Source organism: Micromys minutus (genome assembly GCF_963924665.1).
Source record: "Micromys minutus genome assembly, chromosome: 25".
NCBI lineage: Eukaryota > Metazoa > Chordata > Mammalia > Rodentia > Muridae > Micromys > Micromys minutus.
The window spans coordinates 7336792-7364384 of NC_137960.1; the positions used below are offsets into that span (position 1 = coordinate 7336792).

At 49.2% G+C, this 27593-nt stretch overlaps 1 protein-coding gene across 3 annotated transcripts in view; it reads left to right on the top strand.

Moving 5' to 3' along the window:
* PDE9A (phosphodiesterase 9A) overlaps positions 1-27243 on the top strand; it is an 86496-nt gene extending 59253 nt beyond the window's left edge. For 2 of the 3 annotated variants that reach the window (XM_080937674.1, XM_080937676.1), the window contains 13 exons: positions 278-362; positions 5394-5472; positions 6564-6638; positions 10541-10627; positions 11457-11561; positions 11734-11816; positions 13037-13193; positions 17024-17137; positions 21393-21497; positions 22235-22363; positions 23284-23379; positions 24487-24608; positions 27064-27243. In XM_080937674.1, coding sequence (XP_080793800.1) covers positions 278-362; positions 5394-5472; positions 6564-6638; positions 10541-10627; positions 11457-11561; positions 11734-11816; positions 13037-13193; positions 17024-17137; positions 21393-21497; positions 22235-22363; positions 23284-23379; positions 24487-24588 — 1217 coding nt within the window. In that variant the 3' untranslated portion in view covers positions 24589-24608; positions 27064-27243. Of the gene's footprint in view, positions 1-277; positions 363-5393; positions 5473-6563; positions 6639-10540; positions 10628-11456; positions 11562-11733; positions 11817-13036; positions 13194-17023; positions 17138-21392; positions 21498-22234; positions 22364-23283; positions 23380-24486; positions 24609-27060 lie in introns of all 3 variants that reach the window. The other variant, XM_080937675.1, reaches the window with a different exon arrangement.
* The last annotated feature ends 350 nt before the right edge of the window (positions 27244-27593 follow it).

Genomic DNA, 27593 nt, shown 5'->3' on the forward strand with positions numbered 1-27593 from the left:
CATTTCTGAGGGAGCATGCTGGCTACTGGCTTATTGGCAGGCTCCTTTACCAGTTATCTGGATCCCCAGGGATATGACTGAGTCCGGCCCCGCTCCTCCTTGACTTTGTTTATTTCTTGGGCCGGTGGGGAAATGAGGGAACCCCTGATATCAGTAGTATGGGAAGATAGAGAAACCTTTGCCGCAAACCAGCATCCTTCTGGGATCTCAGCTACCAGTCTGGCTGGACCCCTGCAATTATCTCTGATGACCCCCATCTGTGTCTCTTTGTCACCAGTGGAAGGACTTAAAGTGGTGGAGATCGAAAAATGCAAGAGCGATATTAAAAAGATGCGGGAGGAGCTGGCAGCCAGAAACAGCAGGTAAGACTGTGTCCAGAGCCTGCGGCAGCAGGTCCTAAGGAGGCCTCTGGAGACCGTGGGGTGGGCTATGGCTTTGTTTGCCCCCAAAAGAAAGGCTAATGTGCCTTGATCTGGTTCCAACGTGGATGGCATAAGCCTGTTGTATCAGAGATCAACGACTCCATCCCATTTTCTTTCCTTTTCTTTTTTAAGATTTCTGTCTTTGTGCACACCAGAAGAGGGCATCAGATCCCATGAGAGACGGTTGTGAGTCACTGTGTGGTTGCTGGGAATTGAACTCAGGACCTCTGGGAGAGCAGCCGGTGCTCTAACCACTGAGCCATCTCTCCACCCTCCACACTCCTGCCATCCCATTTTCTTAAAGATATTTTTGTTTTTATGTCTATTGGTGTTTACCTGTAGGTTCATCTGTGTGCCACTTGCATGTCCAGTGCCCGTGGTGGCCAAAAGAGGGCATCAGATCTTCTGGAACCAGAGTTACAGGCAGCTGGGAGCTGCCATGTGGATGCTGGGAATAGAAACCCAGTTCCCTGCAAGAGCACTAGGTGCTCATAACTGCTGAGCCATCTTTCCAGACCCCTACATTTTCTTATAAAGGGGTTTCATCGCTGGAAAATGTTCATACATATAAGGCAAATAACTCTTCTCCAGAGCCCTGAGTGACAGTAAATTCCACGCTTGAACGTGTGGATGTCCATTTCTTGTTATTTTGATTGGAGGAAGGGTTTGTTTGTTTGTTTGTTTGTTGAGCTCTGGCTATGCTGGAACCCACTATGTAGACCAGGCTGGCCTCAAACTAACAGAGATCTACCTGCCTCTGTCTGGGATTAAGGGCATGGGCCACCATGTCCAACTGATACCTGTTTTTAAAGATGACGGTAAAAAGACAAAGGTGTTTGGTTTATAGTGAACAAGTACCCAGTCTTCACCCTGAGGTGTCCTAGTTCCCAAGGATAGCCCCATCTGTCAGAGGAGCACAATGGGTACTCCCATTTCTATGGTCTGGATCACATAACCCTTTAAGGGTGATGTCCTCAGAAACCAGTGTCCAATAGTCCAAGTAAAACATGCCTCCTGTGTGCCTTGTCAGTAGGAATATCCTCAAAAGCCAGGGTCCACAGCTATTGTGCAGCATCCTAAGTAAGGACCAGTCCTGAACAAATTATCTCAGTAGGACCCCAACTTTAAGCATTCTGGAGACCACACCCCTAGTGAAACAAAGCCAGGCTGCCTGCTGGGGGTAGGGCGTGCCTCTCACCTAAAAGTAGGGAGTACTGGGAAATCTAGTCCTCATAGAGTCCCACAATGATGGCCAGCCTGATTGTCACAGAGAGGGCACAGTATAGGGAAGAGAGGTGAACCATGGTGTCCTATGGGGACTGTGTCACATTCAGGATCATGTGGCGGGGCTAGCCGGCGTAGAGTTAAGGAGTTCTTGTTCCATTAGAAGCTTACAGCCACAGGACACGGAGTGATCAGCTCACTTCTGCTGTCCCTGTGAAGGTAGCTCTTCAGGGGCCAGGAGAGTCCATTATACGTGACCTCTAAGAAGAACCAGAGTCGTGTGGGGGGGAGGGGGAATGGCAGACATTCGGCTGGGAACCACCTCAACAGCCTCTGACCCAAGACCTCACTCAGCCTGTGACCACCCCAAAAGGCATGGTTCCCAGGACCAGGTAGGGGCAAGTGACCTCTGTGCCAGCCCCCATCAGCAGCGCTGGCGGTCTGCTTGTAGTGGGGTTTTGGCTTGTCTCAGTGAGAGTGTGCCTCTGCCCCCTACAAGTACTAGGTCCCCTCTAGTGCCTCAGCAAGCTCACAGGGACAGCATTCTCTGCAGACAGCACTGGAGGCTTGCCTTGTCAGGAGGAGACAGGCCACTGGGATGTTGATAGTCTTCACAGAGGGTGAGGTGTGAAGCTCTGGCCTGTGGTGTAGTCCAGGCCTAGTCTTGGCTCGAGCACCTGTAGCTACTTTTCTATCCAACCCGGTGCTTTAATGTTCGGGATGCAGGATGGAGACTGTGGTATTGTTTGTCTCACGGATGGAAGGAGTCCCATTTTGAGTGCAGAAGCACACTAAGTAACCAAGCCTCCCACCCAGGATGAGGCTGTGTAGACTTACCTAGACTGTGGAGGAAGGTCACACCCTTGAGGGGTGCAGCTACCACATTCTTGCCTTCCTTGAGGAGCAGAAGGGACAGGAGACAAGGTGAGATGAGCCTTGCTCTACACTTAGAGTAGCTCATAAGCCTGAAGAATAGACTGACATTTGTCCACTTCTGAACACACCCTGACAGGGGGCTGGGTCCACCAGAACCTACCCGGAGACAAGAGAGGGGGCGTACACAGTCTGCCAGAGCCTTAGGCAGGCTGTATTTTCCTCAGACTCACTGAGGTTCCTCTGGGAACAAATTCCGATGGCCAGCTCACATTCAGGGCAGAGCGCATCTTATTGGGGAATATGGCTGCTTTTGTTTCTGGCACCATGCAAGGAGGGAAAGACTATCCTGCGAGGCCAGTGTAGGGTAATGCGGAAACAGAGTATTGACTGAGGCTTGAGGTCTGTAATCTCTGTGTTCGTCTCAGACAAGCGGCCCTGACCATGAACCGAACCCCAGGGGACGGGAGAAAGGGAAGCCCAGGAAACGAAGCAAAATGAGCTTCAGACAGAACAAAAAGAAGAGGCTCTATGCCAGCTGCTCTGCCTGCTGGAGGATGCTGGTTCCTGTGGCAACAGGGCTCAGAGGGGGAAGGGGCTGGCCAAGACAGGGTCAGCAGGCACCCAGCAGCCCAGTTTGCCCCTGAGGTCTCAGTTGCTAGGAAGGAGCTGGATTCCAGCAGTCAACACTGCGCCTGGGGAGGGCTTCCATATGCTCCCAGAGAATGCAGAAGACAGAATTCAGAACAGAACCGGCGTGTGTGTTTGTGTGTGTGTGTGTGTGTGTGTGTGTGTGTGTGTGTGTGTGTGTGTGTGTGAGCAAGGCTGAAGGAATGGAATGGTACATAGCCAAGAGCATAGGGGACTTCAAATGGGAGGGGGTGGGTTTGTGGTCAGGACAGAGGTAGAGATGGCTTCTCTGGGACATTTGATAGGCTCCTTCTGCTGGTTCCTATAGCAAATCCTGTAAATTTGCTAAATCTGTTAGAATCCCCTTGGTACAGCAACCGTCACAACAGCCTGGTAGTTCTCGCAAATGATGCAGCTGGAAGAGAGGTAACCAAAGGCTATATATCAAAGGGAAAAGATTTATGATTCTGGGCTGGGAAACAGCACAGGCCTGGGGGAGACACCAGACAACCTAGATGGAGGCCAGGGGGTCACTGGTTCAGTTGAGATCCATTGCAAATCCCCGTTCCTGGGGTTTTTTTCCCCCCATAGGTATATTTATCTAGTTTTGAAGGAGAAAAAAAAAAGAAACTTAAATATACTGTTTTGTGATCTTTTTTCATGTGTAACACTGTGAAAAATAAGTAGATTCAATTTTAACCTACCAGGTCATAGATTTTTCTCTTTTTCTTTTTAAAAAAATTATTATATATAAGTACACAGTACACACACACACACACACACACACACACACACACACACACACACACATACACATACACATACACACTGTCGCTGTCTTCGGGCACACCAGAAGAAGGCATCAGATCTCATTACAGATGGTTGTGAGCCACCATGTAGTTGCTGGGATTTGAACTCCAGGACCTCTGGAAGAGCAGCAGCCAGTGAGTGCTCTTAACCACTAAGCCATCTCTCTAGCCCTTTTCTCTTTTTCTTTTTTAAAAATTTTAAAAAATATCTATTTATTTATTTATTTATTTATTTATTTATTTAATGTATGTGAGTACCCTGTAGCTGTCAGACACACCAGAAGAGAACATTGGATCCCATTACAGATGGTTGTGAGCCACCATGCGGTTGCTGGGAATTGAACTCAGGACCCCTGGAAGAGCAGTCGATGCTCTTAACTGCTGAGCCATCTCTCCAGCCCTTTTCTTTTTCTTAACCCAACACCAAACGTAGTTGGGAGGCTCGGATGTCTAGCCATGTCTGTGGTCCATGCCTCAGAACCTTCTGAAAGGACACTCCAAGTTGTTCTCAGAGTGGCGTCCAGGGGTTGGGACTTGGGGAGGAAATGGATGACCAAGGACTTCAGGGTTTCCCTTTGGTGTTCTCCTGTGTTTGTTTGTTTGTTTTTGAGTCAAGATCTCCTACTATAGCCCCGTCTGGCAGCAGACTCATGATTCTTCAGCCTCACTAGCTGAGTGCTGACATTACACTTGTGTATCGTCATGTGCAGCCGAGTCTTTGAGAGCTAACATGTTCTACCATGAGCAGGATAGTAGTGACACATGCATTTAGTCCCAGCACGCAGCAGGCAGAGGCAGGCAGATCTCTGTGAGTTTGGGGCCAGCCTGGTCTAGAATGGGAGTTCCAGGACAGCCAGGTTTACAGAGAGAAACCCTGTCTCAACAGCAGCAACAAAAGTGGGGGATGTGATTCAATTAGTAGAGTGCTTGCCCGCTATGCATGAAGCCTTGTCTTCTATTTCCAGTACCACATGAACTGGGGGTGGTAAGGCACCTCTATTATCCTACCATGCAAGAGGATTAGAAGTTCAAGGTCATCTGTGGTTACATACCAAGTCTGAGGCCAGCCTGGGCTACATGAGATCCTATCTCAGAAATAAAGCAAAGGAAAAGAAAAAGATTTTTTTTTAACTTGGACCATTTAAAAAGATTTCGTAGAAACTAAACTAACCCTAAACTCTGGCTACATTAGCATCTGGCTTGATGGATGTTTCCTATTTGCAGACTGAGAGCCAAACATCCCACAGGCTCTGTGACTGATACTCCCAGGACAAATCCAGTGGGCTGGGTCTGTGTGTTCCAGGGTTGGGGCTACAAGTCTGAGGCTGGGGCTGGTGGCTGTGTGCTCCGTTTGCTCTGATGTCTTGAACAGCACACATGGTATCTTCGAGCCAGAGTACATGGCTGTAACCAAAGTTCCTCCTCTCCCCTCCAGGACCAACTGTCCCTGTAAATACAGTTTTTTGGAAAACAAGAAGATAACGCCTCGGCGTGATGTCCCCACTTACCCCAAGGTGAGATAGATTTCTGGCCCAGGGATAAATCCAGCTCTGTGCACCCCCCCTCCCCCAGCACCAGGACAAGAGAACCCAGATCTGGCCCCTCACCCTGCACAGTGATAACAAGCCCTGTGCTCTATCCCTGTCTCTGGCTGAGGAAGGATGGGAGGTTCTCAGGCAGGAAATTTTTCTCTTGGACATTTGTTTAGAGACGTGATTCCAGAGTGGGGAGGTAATGGGCCTTCTGGCTCCCTCCCGGACCCACAGCTGACAGTAAAAGACATCTGCATACAAACATTCCACCAAGAAACTTTAACAAGGTTGTTAAAAACCCGCTTCACTGGCTCCCCTGTTCCTGAGCAGAGTTTTTATAAAAAGCTTTGCACGAACGAACGCTTTTGAAAGCTTTGTGTGTGTGTGTGTGTGTGTGTGAGAGAGAGAGAGAGAGTTTTGAAAGTAGCCAAGCCTTTAGTCAATTAGCTGTGACCTGGAGTTAAGTTATTTTAGATGCTTCCACTTAAACCCTGGCTCACAGTTACTCTGCAGTTGGGCCACCCACAGGTCCTCCTGGAAAATCCTCCTAGGTCCCCAGTGCCCACTACTAACTAGTGATTCACTCCATATGGGTCCAAGCCATACACTGAGTTATCATCCCGGAGATCAATACCTTTCCACAAAGGAAAATATGGCCTACATCTTTCCAGAGATTACACAGCCCAGTCCTAGAACAAACTGTACTGGCCTCCACACCAGTCCCTTCTTAAGGAAATGGAGAAGGCTAAACCAAATGGCTTCCTACTGCTGCCTCACGTCTAAAATATCAACCTTGATTCTGAAAGTTCATCCCAAACCTCAGTGCCCAGTGTAGCTGACCTTGGGACAAGGCCTTCACGTCACTAAGAAGCCCCTTGGGCCCTAGCCTAAGCCACTATAGATGGGAATCCATTGACAGCTTCCAGAGAAAGGCAGGCTTGAGTCTGTATACAGTGTCTATGAGAGGGACTAGCAAATGAAGAAAATGCTCACCCAAACCTCTTGAGGTCACAGTCTTTGTCGGTCACAGAAGCCTCTCTGTCTAGCTAACATATCACTCTCACCCTTTCCAGTACCTGCTCTCCCCAGAGACCATTGAAGCCCTACGGAAGCCCACCTTTGATGTCTGGCTTTGGGAACCCAACGAGGTAGGTGAGGGGCATCCGAGTTCCCCGGTCACTGGAGACAGCTGCTCAGGATCACAAATCATGAATGGAGACTGAACCCAGGCTGTTCCTCCTGTGCCTTTCCCCTGTCTTTTTTTTTTTTTTTTTTTTTTTATTAAAACCCCCTGAATTAAAAAACTATAGATTTTAATTCAAATGGACATTTGATGGGCTCAGGGGGAATAAAGGAGACAGAGCCCAAGGCAAAAGGACTTTCCCCAAGGAAAACAAACACCAGCTGATCTCAGGCCCCAGGCTGGGTACACACACATATGTAGCAGTTGTGGGGAGAGGGAGTCATACAGAGGCAAAGCAGCGACTTGGAACAGATATTTTCTACAGAAAGGGACCTCCAAAGGAGCCGTGGAAAGAGTCACCAGCAGAAGCCCCCAGGCAGCTAGACACAGATAGTGGATATATGAGGTCTGCAGAGAAAGGAGTCACTTCTGACAGGAAAACGTTCCTTCAACCTTTCTCATTCACTAAGAAATACCAGTATGGAGACTGGAAGAATAAGCCATTCTTCGTGGACAACTCACCAAAACCTAAGGACTCTTCCTAGCTTTTCTAAAGCACGGACATATAGAAATAGACAAAAATGCTCCCTGAGGCCTGTGACAAGATCAGTCACAGATGAGATTTTGTGCCTCTAGACCCAAATTTCCCAAATAAAGTCCTTTCAGCATGTGCTTGCCCAGGGTAAGAAGGCCTTTGGCTGGGGCTTGTTGGCCAGAAAAGCAGAGAACAGGCTGGGAAGATGCTCAGTGGCTAAAAGAACTTGCTGTACATGGTGAGGACCAGGGTTTGTAAACATCAGGTGGGTATGGCCATTGCTTGTAATTTCAGCACAAGGGAAGCTAAGCCTCTCATACTGGAGCACACCAACACACACACACACACACACACACACACACATACACACACACACACACACACACACACACACACACACACATACACACACACACACACACACACACACACACACACACACACACACTTCCTACAAGTACATATCCAACAAGACAAAAAAGCAGAACCCAGCCCAGCTCACTTGGAAATGCAGCCGTCAGCATGCCACCAGAGGTGCAGCTGCAAAGAGTTCTTCACTCCAGCGCTGAGGTGTGGTGCCGAAACGCAGAAATCAAAAGTTCAGGCAGCATCTTAGATAGGCAGCCCTCCTGGGTCATTGTGGGTCACGTGCCCCCGAGCACAGATACCAGAAACCAAGATAGAGATTTGAGGCGATATCTCAGTGTCATTCCTCCTGGACCTGAACAGAGCAGAACTATGACAAATAAAGGCGCAGCAAGAGGCCAAGTGGCTCCTCCCAGCAGCAGGTGGCCAGACCTGTTTCTGGAGCATCCTCGAGGAAGGTTCAATGCCCAGTCATTGACCTTAACCAGACAAAGTCACCCATGAGAAAGGCTACCTAGAGACCAATACTTGAGTTTTTTTCTGCCACCACCACCCACTCTGTGGGACCTCCAAGCACTGTGCCGCCTGAGGTAGGAGGTGGAGGTTGTCCCTGAGGCTGGAGAACTCATCCATCTGTAACAGAAGTATGACCCCTCTGCCCTCACTTTGGAGACTGAACTCATAGCTGCTCTCTGACCGGCACGTGGGCATGCCGAGTGTCTCTCACAGCTTGACCCAGCCGTGTGACATCTTCCACTACCCATAGCTTTGGCCAGGGAGGCTACCAGAATGCATCTGGAGTCTTCTCACTGACATTAGGTAGTAAGCCAGAAGTGCCTCTGGCAGATCCAAGTGTGGACAGCAATGGTGTATAACTGAAGATTCACTGAGGACCTAGGCAGCCACCCAACTCTGAGATGTCAAGGCGCATCAGGGCCCTGTCGGGCTCACCTATCTTTCCCATGGGTGTCATGCCACATCGACCCACATCTCTACCCAGTGTCCAGTCCTTGTCAACCCCGACCCAGGATGTGATCTCATGTTATTCTGATGCCTCTGATCCATTGGCTTCATACCAAGGCTGCACTCAGTAAGGTGGCTGCTCCGTCACACTGAAGGGCCACCCACTGCCATCTTGTACTCGGTACTCCCACACCCAGGAGCCACTTGGCTCACTCACTCAGCTGGGGCTGAGGACTGTCAGGGAAACAGACCGTCACTACTTCTCCGAAGCAACCACGTCTGTCCGTCACAGAAGTGGCACAGATGGTTTTGTCTGGCAGGCCTCTGCATCTCTTAACTCGGATTTCACAGCAGATATTCCATCTCTCCAGGGTGGCTCAGAACTCTGTCTGGGCCTCTAAGGCAACAAAAAACAAAAACAAAAAAAAAAAAAAAAAAAAAAAAAAAAAAAAAAAAAAAAAACAATGGTTTGGGGCTGTCGCCCAAGGGTCCTGAGAGCTGACATGCAAAATGGTACAGAGGCTGGAAGCTCTGGACAGCAGCTACCTACAGCCTGGGAGCCTCTAGCCAGGATCTGTCACTCTGCAGAAAGCCCCTTCTGGGACCTTTGGCTTCAAAGCTCCTGGAGGAAGATGAATGCATGTCCAGCATGCTCTCCGGATGTTCTGTGACAGTCTAAAGCCTCCCTGCTTAGTCTCCCTGATCTTTTTTTTTCTTTTTGTTCTTTAAATGAACTTATACCTTAATACCCTACGTAGAATTCTCTGCTCCTGACAGAAGTGGAAATATTGTAGTCACAAAACTTCGCCTGAACTGCAGCATGACCAGCCCAAACATATCACGTAACCAAAAAAGGATAGCGATCACTCGGTGGCATTCCCTTTGGCTTTAGTGGCGCCAAACTACCAGAGACTGGGCGGCTTCAACAACACCAGTGTAATTTGTCTCACTCCCCAGAACCGGAAGTTCAAGGTCAAGGTGTCTTGGGCTGGTCGTTCCTGAATTCTCCCGCCCCTTAGCTTCTCTCAGGCATGTGTCTGTGTTCTGATATGTCCCTACAGAGTCATGGTCAGATCACATTGGTGATCCCCCCCCCCCCGTGAAAACCTATCCTTAATATGGTCACATTGGAGGGTCACTGTGGGTCCCAATATACTGTGTGCATGGGACACAATTCAGTGCTCAGATGCAGGGAAAACTGGGCATGCTGACAATTGTTGCCCTGTGCAAGTATTGGGACACTGGTGTTCAGGACCAGACAGACACTGGTATGTGGACCATTAGGGAAATGCTCTCTGCTGGTTCATGCCATGTGCCCACAGGGCTGGCTCACTCAGCCCTGTATTGTAGATCTCCTGAATCCCCGAGACCTTCTCCTCCCAGAAGCAAAGCGGCTCTAACCAGGCTCATAGTTACAAATTTCTCGCTGGCTTAGTTAATGTCAAAACTCTGGGAGATGCCTGCCAAGACCTGCAAAATAACAGTGGGGTTAAATACCATGTCTGTCTCACCCCCGGCCAAGTGTCCACAGATGACAGAATTCCTGGAAATAAGATTAGTTCAGACAAGAGGTTTCACCCTCTAGATCAGGAAGCATCTCAGGTCTTAAGAGGAGCGAACTTCAGCTCATCAAAGCCCTTCCCATCTCTAGCCTTAAGCAAGCAAGGTGGATGGCGGATGGTAGATGACCTCCTCCTGACCCTTAGCCCTCTGCTTGGATTATGGTCATCTTGGTATCGTCCTCTGAGGTAGTGTCACCATGCATGGAATTGCTGTCTTACCTGGAATGCTCATGGTTTCTGCATTTGTCACTTCACTCCCAGGAGACCTATAGGCTGTCACAGACCCACAGCCCATCTGGGTGATTTTATAATTGGCCTCTCCTACCCATGAGTAAAACTCACCTTTCCAGGTCACCCTGGTGGCACTGTCCAGGACAGTACATGAGAAGGAGGAGCAGCTAGTATACCTGTTCCCTATGACCCCTGATTCTGTTTCTACAGATGCTGAGCTGTTTAGAACATATGTACCATGACCTCGGTCTGGTCAGGAACTTCAGCATCAACCCCATCACACTACGCAGATGGCTGGTAAGTGGTGAGCTCACACTCAGACCTGTCACTTCCTCTGTATCACACTGGAGTGGACCGCCCTGCATGCCCTGGTAGAGTAGGCTTCTATAGTGGGTGTTGGTATCAAGGAAGTCCTATGAGGTCATTTGTTCTCCCATGCCTCTCAGAGGCGTGAGGGAATCATACAACCATCAGGGAGAAACCCACAAGGTAGCACACGAAAGCAGGGTGTGTGGAGTTGGGGGTGTCACGTGCGTCTGAGTGTGTGTGGATGACGAGATCACATGAGTGTGTGGGGTTATGCCCATGAGTGTGTAAATGTTTGTGTGTGCATGCGTGTCTGGGAGTGCGCATGGGAGGATGTGTGAGATTGTGAAGGGGTGTGTTTTCTGTGGCGGTGTGGGTGTAAGAGTGTGTATCTGGGAGTTTTTGAGAGTGTATTTGTCTGGGGTTGGGCATCATGTGGGTGGCTGTATGTAGATTGGTGTATAGAGTACTTAGCAGTAGACCTTTCTCTAAGGGGTGGAATGTTCCTGCTAACCACGATCTGAAATCTTGTTCATTGTCCCATAGTCCCGGGAACCTAGAGCTCCTGGTGAAATGCTCCCTGACCCGCTCCCACCTTCCTCTCCCAGTGTGGCTCAGCAGGCACCTGGGAGACACCTTAGTCCCTGCCTCAGATGCTAGAGCAGTTGTACATTGCAGGGCTCCTGGGACACATTGTCCTGTGTTGGTGAACTTGGGAGTTCCTATTAGGCTTGAGCACTCAAAGGCCTGGCAGCCTTACAGGAGCTGGGGGAAAGGGGGAGCACCAAGCTCAGGAAGTTCACTCTTTCCTTCCCCACAGCTCTGTGTACATGACAACTACAGGAACAACCCCTTCCACAACTTCCGACACTGCTTCTGCGTCACGCAGATGATGTACAGTATGGTCTGGCTCTGTGGCCTCCAGGTGGGTCCTGACAGCCCCGCCCTCTGTCCCTAACCCTGCTAAGTGGCTGGGCCCTCCTCTCCCCCAGCCCAGGGAGACTGTGTCCTCCCCTGTCACTGCAGCCCGGTCTGTCCCCACCCCCTCCTTGTCCTCCCATGAGGAGGACAGACCGCCTGACTCTCACCTAATCCAGGAGAAGTTTTCCCAGATGGACATCTTGGTCCTGCTGACCGCGGCCATCTGCCATGACCTGGACCACCCAGGGTACAACAACACGTACGTTCGGGATTTCTTTCTCATCTCTCCTACTCTCAGGGGAAACTCAGCTCGCCCTTCAGCAGTCCTCAGACAGAGCTGCCAACCTAGACCACCCGCTAGCCCTGTAGAATGCAGTTCCCAGCTTTTGGACTTTGTCCAGGGCTCTAGGCCACCCCCGGGATGAAACCTCCAAGGCCACCAAACCCTACAGGCAGCCACAGTCTCTTTGTGTGAGACCAGAATCGGAAGGTGCAGGGGCAGCAGCAGCCTGTCCCCTCCCCAAAGTGGAGACAGCAGGTCTCCACACTGTTTTCTACCTGGAAGCTTCTTACCCAGGCTTTTAAAAACATGGCAGGGAGGGGAGGGTGAGTGAGGGTGGGGCAGAAGGAATGCATGTGATGGAGCCAAGAGGATGGGCCCAGATCTGGGACACTAAGCTATCTCATGGGACTGACAAGCCACCCTCATGGTGTGAGCTTGCGTTCAGTGACACCTGGGTTTTGTCCATCTTTGTGAATATGCATCAACATCAGATGCACCTGGGGCCAGGGTCACCATTTGTCAGAACAGTGTGGGTCCCGGGTCTAGCCACACATGTCCCTCAGAGGTTGGTCGGAACGGAATAGATGTCAGCCATGGCTGTGAGTACTCCTCGGGGGCTGCCCAAGAACATATCTGTTATTACCTTTCTACCTCTGTAGTGGTCAGCACAGCTGCCAACAAGAGGCTGGCAAAGAGTTTTTCATTTTAGCATTACCACCCCCACCTCCACATATGCACACAAATCTCAGCCCTTCGAGTGGCACAGTGGGGCTCTCCTGTAACCTCAGCTCTTGGAGAGAGGCAGGAAGCTACCAGGTTCCAGGCCAACCTGTGCTGGAGAACGAGATCCTGTTTTATATGGCTAATCAGACAGACAGACAGACAGACAGAGGATGAGAGAATTAAACCTGTTTCCCTTTTCCAAAATCCTTTCTACTAAAAACCTGGTCTTTAGAACTCTGATCCCTTCAAGGCATCTTCAAGGAAGAGAGCTGAGGTCACAGGTTGGACCTAAAGGCTCAGGATATCTAGTTAGAGAAGCATGAGAGTCAGAGGTTCCTTTCAGGTGTCCGCAGATTGTACCCGGTCACTAGCCTTTGAGCCCTTCCCTCCAGCCTCTGCAGGCACCACACACACCACAGCGTGCAAATGCCATTATCAGGGCGCCTGAGACTCCCACTCTCTCCACCCACTAGATACCAGATCAACGCCCGCACGGAACTGGCTGTACGCTACAATGACATCTCGCCGCTGGAGAACCACCACTGCGCCATTGCCTTCCAGATCCTGGCGAGACCCGAGTGCAACATCTTCGCCAACGTGCCTCCTGAGGGCTTCAGGCAGATCAGACAGGTGTGTGGGGCCAAGCTTTGCGAGGTCAGAGCAGAGCTCCATTCTGCAGAGGCTCTTGGTTACAACAGCGCTTGTCAGGGATGAAACTAGCCCTCTGTCCCCTCTTCCACCAGGTCCCAGAGTGGTCCCCAAGAAGATGGGCCTTTACCATATTCACAACCCATTAATACACCCTTTAAGGTGATTCCTGTGTCCCTGCAGTCAGGGAAGAGGCTGAGGAGAGAAAGGGGAATATCTGGCCCAAGACTACAGTACCCACTCTGGACAAGCAACTATGTTATATGCAACCTGATAGAGCTGGTATCTGCCATGTAGCTTCAGCTACTGTTACCCACCAGACTTGGTCATTTATCTCCCCCATGAATTATGTACTAGCAAATTATGCTGCCTAGTCACCCCTGCTCTGAGACAAACACTTCTAATCATTTAAAACATCACCTAACCCCATGCAATAGTCCTATTGGAACCATAACTGAGCCACTGGTGCTAGTTACAGGGGATAGAGGGACCCAGAGTGACTCCCGGCCAACATGTAGCAGCTCAGAGATAGCTGACCCTCAGAACCTATGACTGAATCCTTATCTGGGGGGAGGAGGAGGTCTTGGCATACTGTCTTAGGGTTTTACTGCTGTACACAGACACCATGGCCAAGGCAACTCTTATAAAGAACATTTAATTGGATTCAGAGTTTCAATCCATTATCACCAAGGTAGGAACATGGCAGCATCCAGGCAGACATGGTGCAGGCAGAGCTGAGAGTTCTGCATCTTCATCTGAAGGCCGCTGACAGAATACTGACTTCCAGGCAGCTAGGATGAGGGTCTTAAAGCCTACACCCACAGTGACACACCCACTCCAACAGGGCCACACCTTCTACAAGTGCCACTCCCTGGGCCAAGCATATGCAAAACCATTACACATACTTACAGAACTAGAATCTCCCAGTGCCACTGTGGATGGAGCTCTAAACCAATGATGACAAGTATCCTTATGAAAGACAGAGCAGAAAGAGACGTGAACATAGTAAAAGGCCATGGGACAATAGAGACAGATACTGGTATAGACAAGCCAGGTCATGGGTTGCCAGAAGTCATATGGGAAGGAAGGAGCCTTCTCTCAAACCTGGCAAGGAGTGTGAAGATGTTGGCACCTTCGTCTTGGCCTTCCAGACCCCAGAACTATAAGGGACTATATCCCCATACCTGGCAGCACTCAGCAAGGCCATCCAGCCTGTACACATAAAGGGCATCTCCAGGCTCTCTGATAGTAGCCTGTTGCCATCTCTGAGTCTCAGCTGGCTGGCTTCCTTCCCCCACACAACTGTACTGATGCAGGGGAAAAGGTTCATCTGCCTCCTGGGGAACCTACAAGCTTGGCTCTATCAAAGAGCAGCTGCCTCAAACTCCATTATTTCCTTATTTGTCCATTCCCCGAGGGGTTCGGAGCCAGCTGTGATGTTTATGGGAGTCAATATTGAACCGAGGATTCCCAGTACAGGCCTCTCTGCCCTCTCCTCTCTCTGTAGGCTTCTGCCCTTTCTTTCAGCCCCACCCTGTTGGTGTATGCCATGGGTTGCTATGAGGACTATAACGAGCCTTCTCCAAGGTGGCTAAAAGGCAATGCTAGGAAGGGAGATGGTCACACAGACCAGTGCCACCCAGTGACTGCCCAGAGGGCCTGATGGGGCAGTCCCTTAGTATGCAGCTTTCCCCAGCAAGGTGCATCAGGCAGCATCCCAGAAGACATTGGCTGAGGAGACAATAAATTCCTTACAAACAGAATCTTCTTCATGCTGGTCACCATGGGGACAGCAAGGCTTGGCCAACTCCAGAAGCTTAGGATTTTAAAACAATTTGTCCACGTTTAAAAACATGTTTTATCACAGAATAGGGAGATGGTTTAATAGGTCAAACAGCCAGACAACCTGAGTTCAGGCTCCCCAGAATCCACATGAAAGCTAGATGCAGTAGCACTAGGCAGCTATAATCATACAGCTATGGGGAGATAAGCGGTGGAGGCAGGAGAATCACCTGATGCTCACAGGCCAGCTAGCATGGTGTACACTACAAGAAACAACAGTGGTTGGCAAAGACCAGCAGCACCATTGTCTCCGACCTCCATATGTGCTAATTGCAACATGTGTGCACCCACACTCACACACACAAAATAGTTTTGTCATTAATGATTATGAGGTGGTAACCAAATGTTTTATTAATTCTAGTCTTTACAGAAAAAAAAAGGTTCATAATTTAAAATGCAGGAAATATACATTTGAGATTTTTTTGTATCTACTGTCTGACATTAGCATTTGAGGCTGGTGGTCTTGTTTTCTTGGAAGAGTGAAGCTCTATACCTGGCATGGAGGTGTTACGTAAATGTTTATGGGATGGATGGATTGATGGGTGGTAGATAGATGGAGGATGAATGAATGATGGATGGATAGATGGATGGGTGGATGGATGGATGGATGGATAGATGGATGGATGGATAGATGGATGGATGGATGGATAGATGGATAGAGGGATGGATGAATGATGGATAGATAGATGGATGCATGAATAGATGGATGGATGATGGATGGGTAAATGGATAGATGGATGATAGATGGAGAACGGACCAACAAATAGATGATGAATGGATGGATGGATGGATGGATGGATGGATGGATGGATGGATGGATAGATGGATAGAGGGATGGATGGATAGATGGATGGATGATAGATGGATGAATGAATGATGGATGGATAGATGGATGGATAAATGGATAGATGGATGATAGATGGAGAATGGACCGGCAAATAGATGATGGATGGGTGGTGGCAAATGGATGATAAATCGGTGGCTGGATTGATGGGCAGGTGGCTAGAAGAGTTGGATGCAGAGGGATGAGTGGAGGAGTGTATACCAGATGCTTAAGCAATGGATGTAAGGAAGGATGGGTGGATGACTGGGTGGCAGATGGTTGGATGATGGGTGGTTGGATGGGTGGCAGGCAGATGGCTAGACAGTAAATGGATGATGGATGGAAGCAAGGCTGATAGACATATAGACAAGCAGAATTCTGTAGATGCACGGAAAGCTGGGTGGGCAGGAGAAATGAAAGTTATCATTTCGAATTACACTATAATAAAATCCCACAGGCTGGGAAATATAAAAAGAGAAGAGGTTTGTGTTCACCCACAGTTCTCGAGGTCTAAGAGCTTGGCAACCATATCTGCTCTGTTTCTGGTGAGGGATGTGGACAGACAGAGGGTCAAGACAAGCATGAGAATTCACTCTCTGTGGATTGAACCCAGTGCTGCGTGGGTCAGGCAAAACTATGAATTGCTTCATGGGGGTGGAACTCATATACTCCCTAAGAATTCCACTTGTTAATACAGTCACCGCAGAGACCAGATTTCACCCTGAGTTTAGGAGGACATTAACCATGTTCAAACCACAGCTTTGCTGTAGCTCCAAGTTCATTGAATCCTCATTTACAAACCTCAGAGTGGGAATGTTATCAAGTATGTTGTGACTTAGAAAATTTATACACAGTCACATATAAATGAGGCAATGGGAAAACCATCTTGGAAACTCTATTACTGGTACCTGTCAGTGAGCTCTGAGCGGGACCAATTGTAGACTTGGTGACTAAATCTAGGAGACTTCTAGCCTTGGCTAAGATCTGTTTGGTTTCACAAGTGAGCATTTGTCAGCTTGTGATCTGCAGCCTGGGGACACGGCACAGGGACAGACAGAACCCACATGGGGGCAGTGGTCAGAGCACAGTGTGAGGAGTACTCAGTGAGTTCTGGTATGTGCTGACACCATGTCCTCTTACTGTTCAGGGAATGATCACGTTGATCTTGGCCACCGACATGGCAAGGCACGCTGAAATTATGGATTCTTTCAAAGAAAAGATGGAGAATTTTGACTACAGCAATGAGGAGCACCTGACCCTGGTAGGTTGTGTCTTTGGGAAGCTGAGCCATAGCTCAGGTGGGAAACCCAGGAGCCTGGGTGACTTACCTGGCCGTGGAGTGCTGAAGTGACTATATTTCAGTGTCCTAACCCTTCCCAGGCCAGCAATAGACAAGGCTACCTCCTGGAGAGTATTCCATGACTCAAGTACTGCCTCTGCTTTTAAGGAGATGGCCTGACTGTGTCCAATGTCTGTCCCTTCCAAGAAAGCAAAATGCAAACCTATCATGCTGGTTCATCCCTCTAATCTGCAGCACTGGAAAGCCTGAGGCAGGAGGATTACAGCAACTGTAGATCCACCTGGGCTACATATAAAAAATGAGTTCCAGGCTGGAGAGATGGCTCAGAGGTTAAGAGCACTGACTGCTCTTCCAGAGGTCCTGAGTTCAAATCCCAGCAACCACATGGTGGCTCACAACCATCTGTAATGAGGTCTGATGCCCTCTTCTGGTGTGTCTGAATAATGTGTACTTATATATAGAAAATAAGTAAATCTTTTTAAAAAAATGAGTTCCTAGCTAGCCTGGATTATAATGTAGGACCCTCTCTCAAAAATTAATTCATTTCGAAGTGAGCAAAACTCGTTAACAAAATAAATAACAACTAATATCCCATCCCATTCAGAGACTATGTTAATTGTTTTGTACCTTACCTTGGAGACATGCACTGTAGTCTTTTTTAAGCTGTTTAATTTCTTTAAAACTAATATCATGGGACTGGAGATCTGGCTCAACAATTAAGGACTCTTGAAGCTCTTGCAGAGGACCCGGGTTCAGTTCCCAGCACTCACATGGCACCTCGCAACCACATGGAATTCCAGATCCAGCAGGATCTGGTGCCCTCTTCTGGCCTCTACAGGTATTGCACACACATACACACATGCAGGCAGAACACTTGTGCACATACACATAAATGTCTTTAAAATCAATACCTCCACTTTTCCCCTCTTGAGGCAAAGTGACTGACAGTAGGTGACCTTTCTTAGGTCAGGCTGAATCTGTGGCTTCCATCCCTTGACACAGAGCTTTTGTAGGGCCATTACTCCAAAAAAGCCGAATCCCAGTAAACAGACAAGGGTGCAGAGAGGCAAGAGCCCTCATGGCTAAGACCTGAACAGTGAGAGACTGTGTCTTCCCCACATTGGGGCCTCCAAGAGCAACCCCTTTCCAAGGAAAGATGAGAGGCGCAGTTGCCTTCTTGTCCACAGGAGACACCTCTCAAGATCCCAGTGAGTGCCTGAAGCCATGGGAAGGCCAAACCCCTTGTATAGTGATGCTTTTTCCCATTCACACATCTCCACAATAAAGTTTAACTTACACATCAGGCACAGAGGAGCTTAACACCAAAATAAGGTAGAATAGCAAGGGGGCCACGCGATAAACAATGGGCAGGCGATATGTCAAAATGGACCAAGGGCAGAGGGAAGACCCCATCCTGGGTAGGGTGAAGAGGGTGCGAGATCTTTCTGTGTTGCTCAGAACAGCATGGAGGTTAAGATGGACGGGCTCTTTATTTCTGGGACTTTCTATTTAATATGTTTTCGGGTAACTGAGAACATAGAAAGCAAAAGCAGAGACAAAAGGAGGACTATTTATTGTACAGCCATGTGTACAACTGTGGCAAGACCTGATACAGTCTGGGGAAAGACTCAAGAATGAAGCAAAGGATGATGGGAAAGAGCTAAGGGAAGCAAGGCGGCTGCACCATGCATACGTCCGTCTGTGACATGAAGAAAACTAGCTTCAGGGCTGCGTGACAGGCAAAAGGCCAAGGACTCTGCCCAGTGTGCAGTCGGCTAGATAGGATGATAACCCAGGCCAAAGCTTACCCACCGGTTACCCAGGCTTTGCCCAGCTACCTCTGCTCACCCACCCACTGATGAGAAGATACAGGAGAAATAACCCCCCAGAGCTCCACTTCTCCCCTAGGACAGGATCTGGCTGGCTAAAATTGCATTAGTGCAGGGCCCCCAGAGGCTGGGGGAGGGGCTGAGAAAGGTCTGGGAGAAAGAGTTCAAAGTCTAAGCCTCTGCCGAGGGCTCTTGAGCCAAGGGAGCGGAGGTGCCCAGAACACAGCCCGAAGACAAAGCAACATGCCTGACCCAGCCTATGCCGAGGCCACAGTGTCTAGTCTGGGACAGCTTCCCCATGAGGCCAAGCAGACTAAGCCTGTAACTGCCTCTGGGCTGAAGCTAGTTTCCAGTACAGAACGTCAAAGAAGGGTCAATGCCCAGGAACCCAAAATGGGGCTGCCCAGCAAATATCCGTTAAGTCCTTCAAGGCCCAGCCAAAATAGAAGTTTTGATCCAGCCTGCTGGGCATAGTTGGGCCATGTCCCTTCTCCTACTTGAAAAAGTCAACAAGCAAGTACGTCTGGATCTGTGGCCTGAGGTTTTATGCCTCAGATAGATGGTCCTGCCTGTTCACCCTCAAACCCTGGACGATAGCCCCACACACACACAAACACACACACTTCCATGCAGGAAGGTCACGGTATCTCATGATGTCTGTGCCTGCTACAAGGACAGAGCACCAGGACACCAGCCCCCCACAGCCAGGCAAAGTTAATTCTCTAGCTCAGGAGAAGAACTCTGTGCAGAATCCTTTGACTGGTGTGACCCACACTCCAGCGAGTGACCAGCCTCCTGCCTGGGAGGAGGTACCTCCTCCTGGGAGACCACACCCAAGAGGTTGCTGTGGGCCCAAGACAATACCACAAGGGACACCTGCTCTGTCTGAGGTGGCTTGAAGGCTGGCAGGGACCTACACAGGCACATCCAGTCATACACTTGGGAGATGTGTCTGCAGGACATGTAGCCCCAGGCATAGAGGCAGCTGATTAGGAAAGTTCTGCTTTTGGAATCAGCAGAACTGAAGCCATGTTTTTTTTTTTTTTGTTTTGTTTTGTTTTTTTTTGTTTTTGCTTGTCTGTTTTTGTTTTTGTTTGTTTGTTTTTGTTTTTTGTTTGTTTGTGTTTTTTTGCTTGTTTGTTTTTGTTTTTTTTTGTTTTTTGTTTTTTTGGGGTTTTTTTTGTTTTTTTGTTTTGTTTTTTTGTTTTTTGTTGTTGTTGTTATTGTTGGTGGTGGTAGGGTTTTTTTTGTTTTTGGTTTGTTTCATTTTGTTTTTTGCACAGTCTTGTGCAAATTTCCAGTGTAGGACTGACCACCCCCACCCCTGCTGTCCTCAAATGTGGGAATTCGAGGCCTTTGCTACCATACTTTTTGACACCATTTTACCATCACTTGGGTGCCCTCCCCCCCCCCGTCAGGGCTTCCTCCTCGGGGCTCTTTTCAACACCCCTTTTAAACCCTTGTTTCTCCATATTTTTTTTTTCTGTTTTCCTCAGTCACAAAATTACTTAATGTGTCAAGACGCTAAAGTTCCTGCGCGATGGGTAAACGCTGTGCCACTCAGCCACAGCCCCAGCCCCGTCTATACTTGGCACTTTGAGGCAGGAGTCTCACTGCCGTCCAGGCTGCCCACATAAGCAGACCTTGAACTTTCATCTTCTTGCTTTGCTCTTGCTAGGGCATTGTTTTGACAACCAGACCTAGTGACACATAACCTGTAATCCTAGAAGCTGGGGAGGCAGGAAGATAAGGAGTTCAAGGCCAGCCTGGAGTTCTGAAGGTCAACATGAGCTGCAGAGTGAGACCTTTTGAAAAATGAGAGAGCACGGGGAAGGGGGGGTCCTCCCTTGATTTTATGTTTTTTTTTTTCCTTTTTTTAAATATTTACTTACTTTACGTATATGAATACAGTAGCTGTCTTCAGACACCAGAAGAGGGCATCCAGTTTTATTACAGATGGTTGTGAGCCACCATGTGGTTGCTGGGAATTGAATTCTGGACCTCTGGAGGAGCAGTCAGTGCTCTTGACCGATGAGCCATCTCTCTAGCCCCCTCCCTCACCTTTTAACGTGACAGTTTGCAGCTGGTATTCTAAAAGCTTGTGTATCTGCTGGGTCCCCATCCTTCCCTGGGGATACTGGGAAATCCAGACTGCAAGATCAAAGCAGCACTCTGTGTGTGTGTGTGTGTGTGTGTGTGTGTGTGTGTGTGTGTGTGTGTGTGTGTGTATGTGAAGAGAAAGAGCTTGATGGCCAGTACTGCTCCCCAACCCCCACCCCTCGCCCACCCATCCTTTTTCCACCTATGATGGCAGATCCAGTCAACCCACACAGTAACGGTAGCTGGGCTGTATCTACCAACCCCCTAAATGCCACATCTCCTTCCAGCTGAAGATGATTCTCATAAAATGCTGTGATATCTCCAATGAGGTCCGTCCCATGGAGGTGGCAGAACCGTGGGTGGACTGTTTGCTGGAAGAGTATTTTATGCAGGTAAGAAACACGGAACCATTGAATACGGGCACTCCTTTCAGCTCTGTGGACAGCACTATGCTGGGAAAAGCAGACCAGGGCAACCGGCTTATCCGTCCCACACCCCAACAGTCTCTACAACACTGTGTAGACATCCGACAGAAGTGGCAGTTTTGCTTTTGGCATTGTTTTAAGAACCAGGCATGGTGACACACACCTGTAATCCTAGCAGCTGGGAGGCAGGAAGATCAGGAGTTCAAGGCCAGCCCTCATGAGGGTGTATTGTAGGTATGGGACTGTAGCCACCAGAAAAAGCCAGTGCGATGGAATTGCCACCCATGGCCACTCATAGAGACACTTTTAGAAACAGAATCAAGAAAAGTGCTAAGGGTCGAGAAGTAAGACCCAAGGGAAGGGGCGGCCGCCATAGACGGGTGAGTATAAACGAGATTTTCCATATAGTAGTTATGACCTAGGATAGTGGTTAGGATAAGATGGGAGATGCAGACAAGCAGCTGTCAGGCTCAGCCTTGTAAGCTGCCCTGTCAGGCCCTTGAGACAGACACTCAGCCTGTGTTTAGACTTGGTCCCTACGGCTCCAACCTGCTCACCTCACCTTGGCTAATATGCAGCCTTTACACTGTACCCTCATTGCCATACTGTCTCTGTGTGACCAGGAGGGTCACAGCTGGGCAGCATGTCCTGTTCTTCCACGGGCCTCTGTGCCTTTAATGTCACCGTCACTGTGTTTCCTGCAGAGTGACCGAGAGAAGTCCGAAGGCCTTCCTGTGGCCCCGTTCATGGACCGAGACAAAGTGACCAAAGCGACAGCCCAAATTGGGTTCATCAAGTTTGTCCTGATCCCAATGTTTGAAACAGTGACCAAGGTGAGTGATCATGCTGCTGCCACTGTAGCTGTAAACACACGCGTGCACATAGGCATGCATGCACACTTCAAGGATGTGCATGGTGAGTGGGTGCAGCAGCAATAAACACACATGTGCACACATGCTTCAGGGATATGCATGCGCACACGCATGCACCCTCTACAGCATCATAATCTGCTGTCATGGTGATGGTTGCCTGGCAGCCATTCTTTTCTGCTGTGCCCAGTGCTCTGCCCCCCATGCTCTTCTAAGAGCTCCATGTGTGCATGTTGGGCCCTCAGTGCCCACTTTTCCACTGCCCATCTCTGCCAGCTTTAAGACCCAGCCAGTTGTGCCAACTGTTGGCTCTCCTGTCCTTCCAGACCTTGCCTTAAAGAAACCACTGGAATCAGTGCCCACAACCAGACCCTAGCCTCCACCTTCCAGGTCCCAAGCTTCCCATGTGTCCTGTCCAAGGCCACCACTTCCAGCCCCCTAGCTCCCAAACACACACTCATCTCTTGCTACCCCATTTGTCCCACCTTCACCCCTGTCCATCATTCTCTGGGTGTCTCAGAGACACCTACAATCCTTTCGATTACTAGGACCACCACCAAGAATTTGATCAGATATGTCCTCTGCCTAAACCCCTCTGAGGCCATCCCTACTGGATGCCTTACTGGACGGAGTGGGGACAGGAGAAAGTTGTAGGCTTTCTGAGGTCCTGCAGGGAATGACAGGGGCCAGAGGCGGAGATGGGGAGGAGTGCTGGCCAGGAGACTCACACTCCATAGATTTCCCTGAAGGCCCTGATTTGAGGCCATTAGAAAGTGACACTCCTGAGGTTCACAAGTACCCACAAGGGCCTGGCAGCCCTCCTCCAGTATTCTCCACAGATTAGCATGATTATGGGGGCTGACCTAGGACCCTCTGCTCCCCAGCTCTTCCCCATTGTCGAGGAGACCATGCTGCGGCCACTCTGGGAGTCCCGAGAACACTATGAGGAGCTGAAGCAGCTGGACGATGCCATGAAGGAGGTAAAGGCGATACAGAGAGCACAGGCAGGCGGGCTGTGAACTGGCAGGCACGCAGGCATACAAAGGGTAGGCGCAGGAGACAAGCCTTGAGACAAGAAGCCCAGACACTAAGCTCTGTCAAAGCAGAGTTTCTCCCCCGGGACAGTGCTGAGCCTACTGGCCAATGAGAGCCAACACACAGCTGTGCGACCCTGGAGAACTGCCTCTGGGCGTCTCTCAGCACCTCCCTGACCTCCTCATAGCCAGGATGCCTGTTCAGCAAGGGGCTGCACTGAAAAAGACAAGGGAACAAAGCAAGCACCCAAAGTCCCTGCTTTCAGAAACAAGGTGTGCAAGGCCACTCGGCTACCCTTGTGGTCTGGGAGATGGAGAGGTTTTAGGGCGGTTGGATGTTGGCTCTCAGGAGAAGATAGGAACCACTACAGTCGTAACAGATTCCTGAAAGGGGTTCAGCTTTCCTGTGTGAGCATCTCTTCTTCCAGAGACCCTAGCACTAAAAATTCCATTCACACCTCCTGCCTGGTATGGCAGCCTGGTGTAGTCTTTTTACGCCCACATGACCCCCTGCTCCTACCAGGACACCCATGACCCAGAAAACCTTCCCCACTTCTCATATGCTCCAGACTTCTCCTTGGCCACCATGTCCCCGCCCACTCAAGCTGGGGTACCCCTCAGGCTCTCATTTCCCACTCAGTACCCTTCCACCCAAACTGCCTTCCTTCCCAGATGTGGCCTGTTTTTGGTCACATCCCCCTTATCCACATCTGCCTCTCGCAATGCCAGGTGTGTCACAGACATATGGTGAAGGTATACAGATGGACTAAAAGTACAGACCAGCAATCCCAATCTCCCTGGTTGCCATCTCCTGCCACAGACACAAGACAGCTCTGAACATGGAAAAGGCTAAGAACAAAACACACCAAAGGGCCACAGCAAGAGGGTGCTCCCAGTACGGACTCTCCCAGGAAGGCAGGGGGCCTTGCTATCATTGGCCTTCCCATCAGCCATTGCTCTGGGGGACCCGAGTCTGCAGTCTTACATTCTGCTGCCCAGTGGGCATGGATGCTAAGCCTTTCCAGGGGCTAACTTTGACCTCTGTTCTCTTAGCTGCAGAAGAAGACAGAGAACGTAACATCTGGGGCCACCGAAAACGCCACAGAGAAGAACCGAGACGTGAAGGACAGTGAAGGCCATTCTCCTCCAAACTGATGGATGTCTCAGTGTGTGCAGTAAGTGGGAGCCCACTGGAATTCTATATGTGGGGAGGACGGAGGATGTGTGAGCAAGTTTATGTGTGTGTGCATATGTGCAGGAGCATGTGTGCAAGTATGTGTGTGTGTGTGTGCTCATGCATGCATTTGTGTTTTTGTATGCATTTTTGTATGTGTGTATGTGCTCATTTGAGTGCACACGTGTGGTTCCCCCATCCTCTTTTTTTTTTTTTTTTTATAGTACAGAATAGAGTTTATTCAGGTCATGGGAGAGTTAAGAAGGTGGTAGAGGCAGAGAGAGAGAGAGAGAGAGAGAGAGAGAGAGAGAGAGAGAGAGAGAGAGAGAGAGAGAGGGGAATAGAGGAGTAGAGGCCGGCCATGAGCACATGGAGAGAGGGGGGAAGGGAAAGGGAATAGGAGGGGTAGGGTTGGGAGAGCAAGAGAGCCAGGAGGCAAGAGAGGCCAAGAGCCCCCATCCTCTTCTTATAAAGCACCAGAAACTCAGTCATGGGATGTCCACCCTGATGCCTCTGTCTATCCTAATTGCCTCCCATGGCCTCCTTCCAAACACTACAGTCAGGTGTTTTCACCTTTAACCTCACAGTGGGGATTGAGCATTAGCACCAGAATACTCCAGGGAACACTTACAAAGTATCAATTGCCTGATACACTTACAGGGCAAGAGCCGAGTCAAGCCACAGCGTGCAGCCCGCTTTCCAATAAGTGAAACTTTAATCCTGTGCATCCCAATTAGAACCTGGGCTCTGATTTGGAAGGGTTGGATAGAGAAAAGATTAATTATCAGGATGTGTGCCACTCTTGAGATGAAATAGTCTGTAAAGCGCATCGGGGGTATTGAGAGCAGCTTTTAAAAAGCATTTGCCCTCGTCACCACAGGCATGTCCCCTGACCTCTGCTGACACGGTGCTCCACTCCAAACAACCATCAGCCGGCGCTTGCTCCAGAGACTGTTCCAGCGCATGCTCCAGTGTTTCCTAACTCTCACTAAGCGCATGGCTATTGGGTCTGTCAGATAAGGGAGAAGCTGGGAATGAGGTGAAAACAGCAAAGATGTCAGCCACAACCTCGTTCTTTTATAGCTTATTCATTTTTTTTAGATTCATGTATACAAAGCCGTGGTTTTCACCCTGGTGTCTTCAAACATGTGTGTCTTTATCCCTTCTCGTCCATTCCTGCCCCTCCCCCCACAATCCAGTCCAGATGGTTCCCTTTCATTCTACACTTAGTAGCCCCTTTGGCGCTCTCTCTCTCTCTCTCTCTCTCTCTCTCTCTCTCTCTCTCTCTCTCTCTCTCTCTCTCGTGTGTGTGTGTGTGTGTGTGTGTGTGTGTGTGTGTGTGTGTTTGCTTCCTTGTGTCTGTGTACTGCTGGCATGTCTGGTGCTTATGGAGGCCAGAGGACTGCACTGGGTCACTTGGAATTGAAGTTACAGTTGTAAACCACCATGTGGATATTGGGAACTAAAACCTTGGTCTGCTGGAGGACTAGCCAGTGCTCTTAACTGCTGCATGTCTTTCCAGTCTTACTTTTGTTGAGGGAAAGGAAGGAAGGAAGGAAGGAAGGAAGAAAGGAAGGAAGGAAGGAAGGAAGGAAGGAAGGAAGGAAGGAAGGGTTGCAGTAAACACTAAAAAAAATGGTCAGCAGCTACCAATTTCTATGTGTTCTCACACTGCATGGATCTGCATGGAGATTCAGGCCACAGAGCTGGATCTGTGTACCCCGGCTGCTTCTCTGCCATGTGGTCCACTAGCCGCCCTCTCCCGGCTGTCTCTCCCAGCTCACATTCCCTACAGTGTGGTAAAATCATAACTCAGTAATCAATAGTTTATCAATCAGATTTATATGTTAAATTCTCAATCCACAATACATCCATACAATAAGCTTACAACCAGTTGACAAAGATATAAACCACCCACCTAGATCAGACAAATTAACCTATAGAAACCCTTAAAAATATTCATCTCTACCTATGATCAATAAAGATCACCCGGATCTAGATCCTCCTTCTCCAGCTCCATCTTGATTCTTCTGCTCATCCTCCTCTCTCTTTCCTAGACTTTTCCCCGCCTACCCTTCCTTCTTATCCAGTGACCCTCCTTGCTGCATAATGACATCATCCTACAAGGAAGGAAGGAGAATAGATTTAATTTTATTTTTAAATTTGTGTGTGTGTGTGTGTGTGTGTGTGTACACATGAGTTCAAGTGCCCATAGAGAACAGGAGAGGGCATTGTATACCCTAGGACTGGAGTTACAAGCAGTTGTACCTACTGGGACTCGAACTTGGGTCCTTTGCAAGAGCAGTGCTGGCTCTCCCCGGCCCAGGTCTTCCTGCTTTTTTATCCAATATATTCTATTACCCTCTCAACACCCCCCCCCCCGAACTTGGTCCTGTGGCTGTGCTTTCTCCAGGCCCCGCAGAGAAAAACATGCCATCTTCCTCTTTTTCCAGCAGACTGTACCAGTTAGATGAAACTGTGCCCTCTGAGTGGACAGAGCCAAGCGGGCTTCCAGGATCTTCCACCCAAGGATGGTCGCGCCCACACAATCCCCTGATGACCTGCCACAGACCATGTTTTCTAAGAACCATTTTGTTCACTGATATATATATAAAAAAAGCAGGAATCCATGATGCTGTACAGAATTTTTATTTTTAAACTGTCTTTTAAATAATATATTCTTATACAGAAATGGATCTGTATTTTTTCTTTGGGTTTTAGACTCGGGCTTCCAAGGACTCTGGTTTTCTCTTGGACATGTGATCATGTGGTTGAACCGTGGGATGTGATGTGAGGGTCCATGTAAATTCCACATTAAACGTCAGAACGGTGCCCGAGTACAGGGGCGTGCGTGTGTCCTGTGTTTATGAACAAGGGGAACACTCGGGGATGCATGCGTGCCCCGTGTTTATGATCGGGTATCAGTGATGTGTGTAGAAGCTGGGGAGTGAGGCAGGCTGAGGCACCATGTACCAGGGTGGTGAAC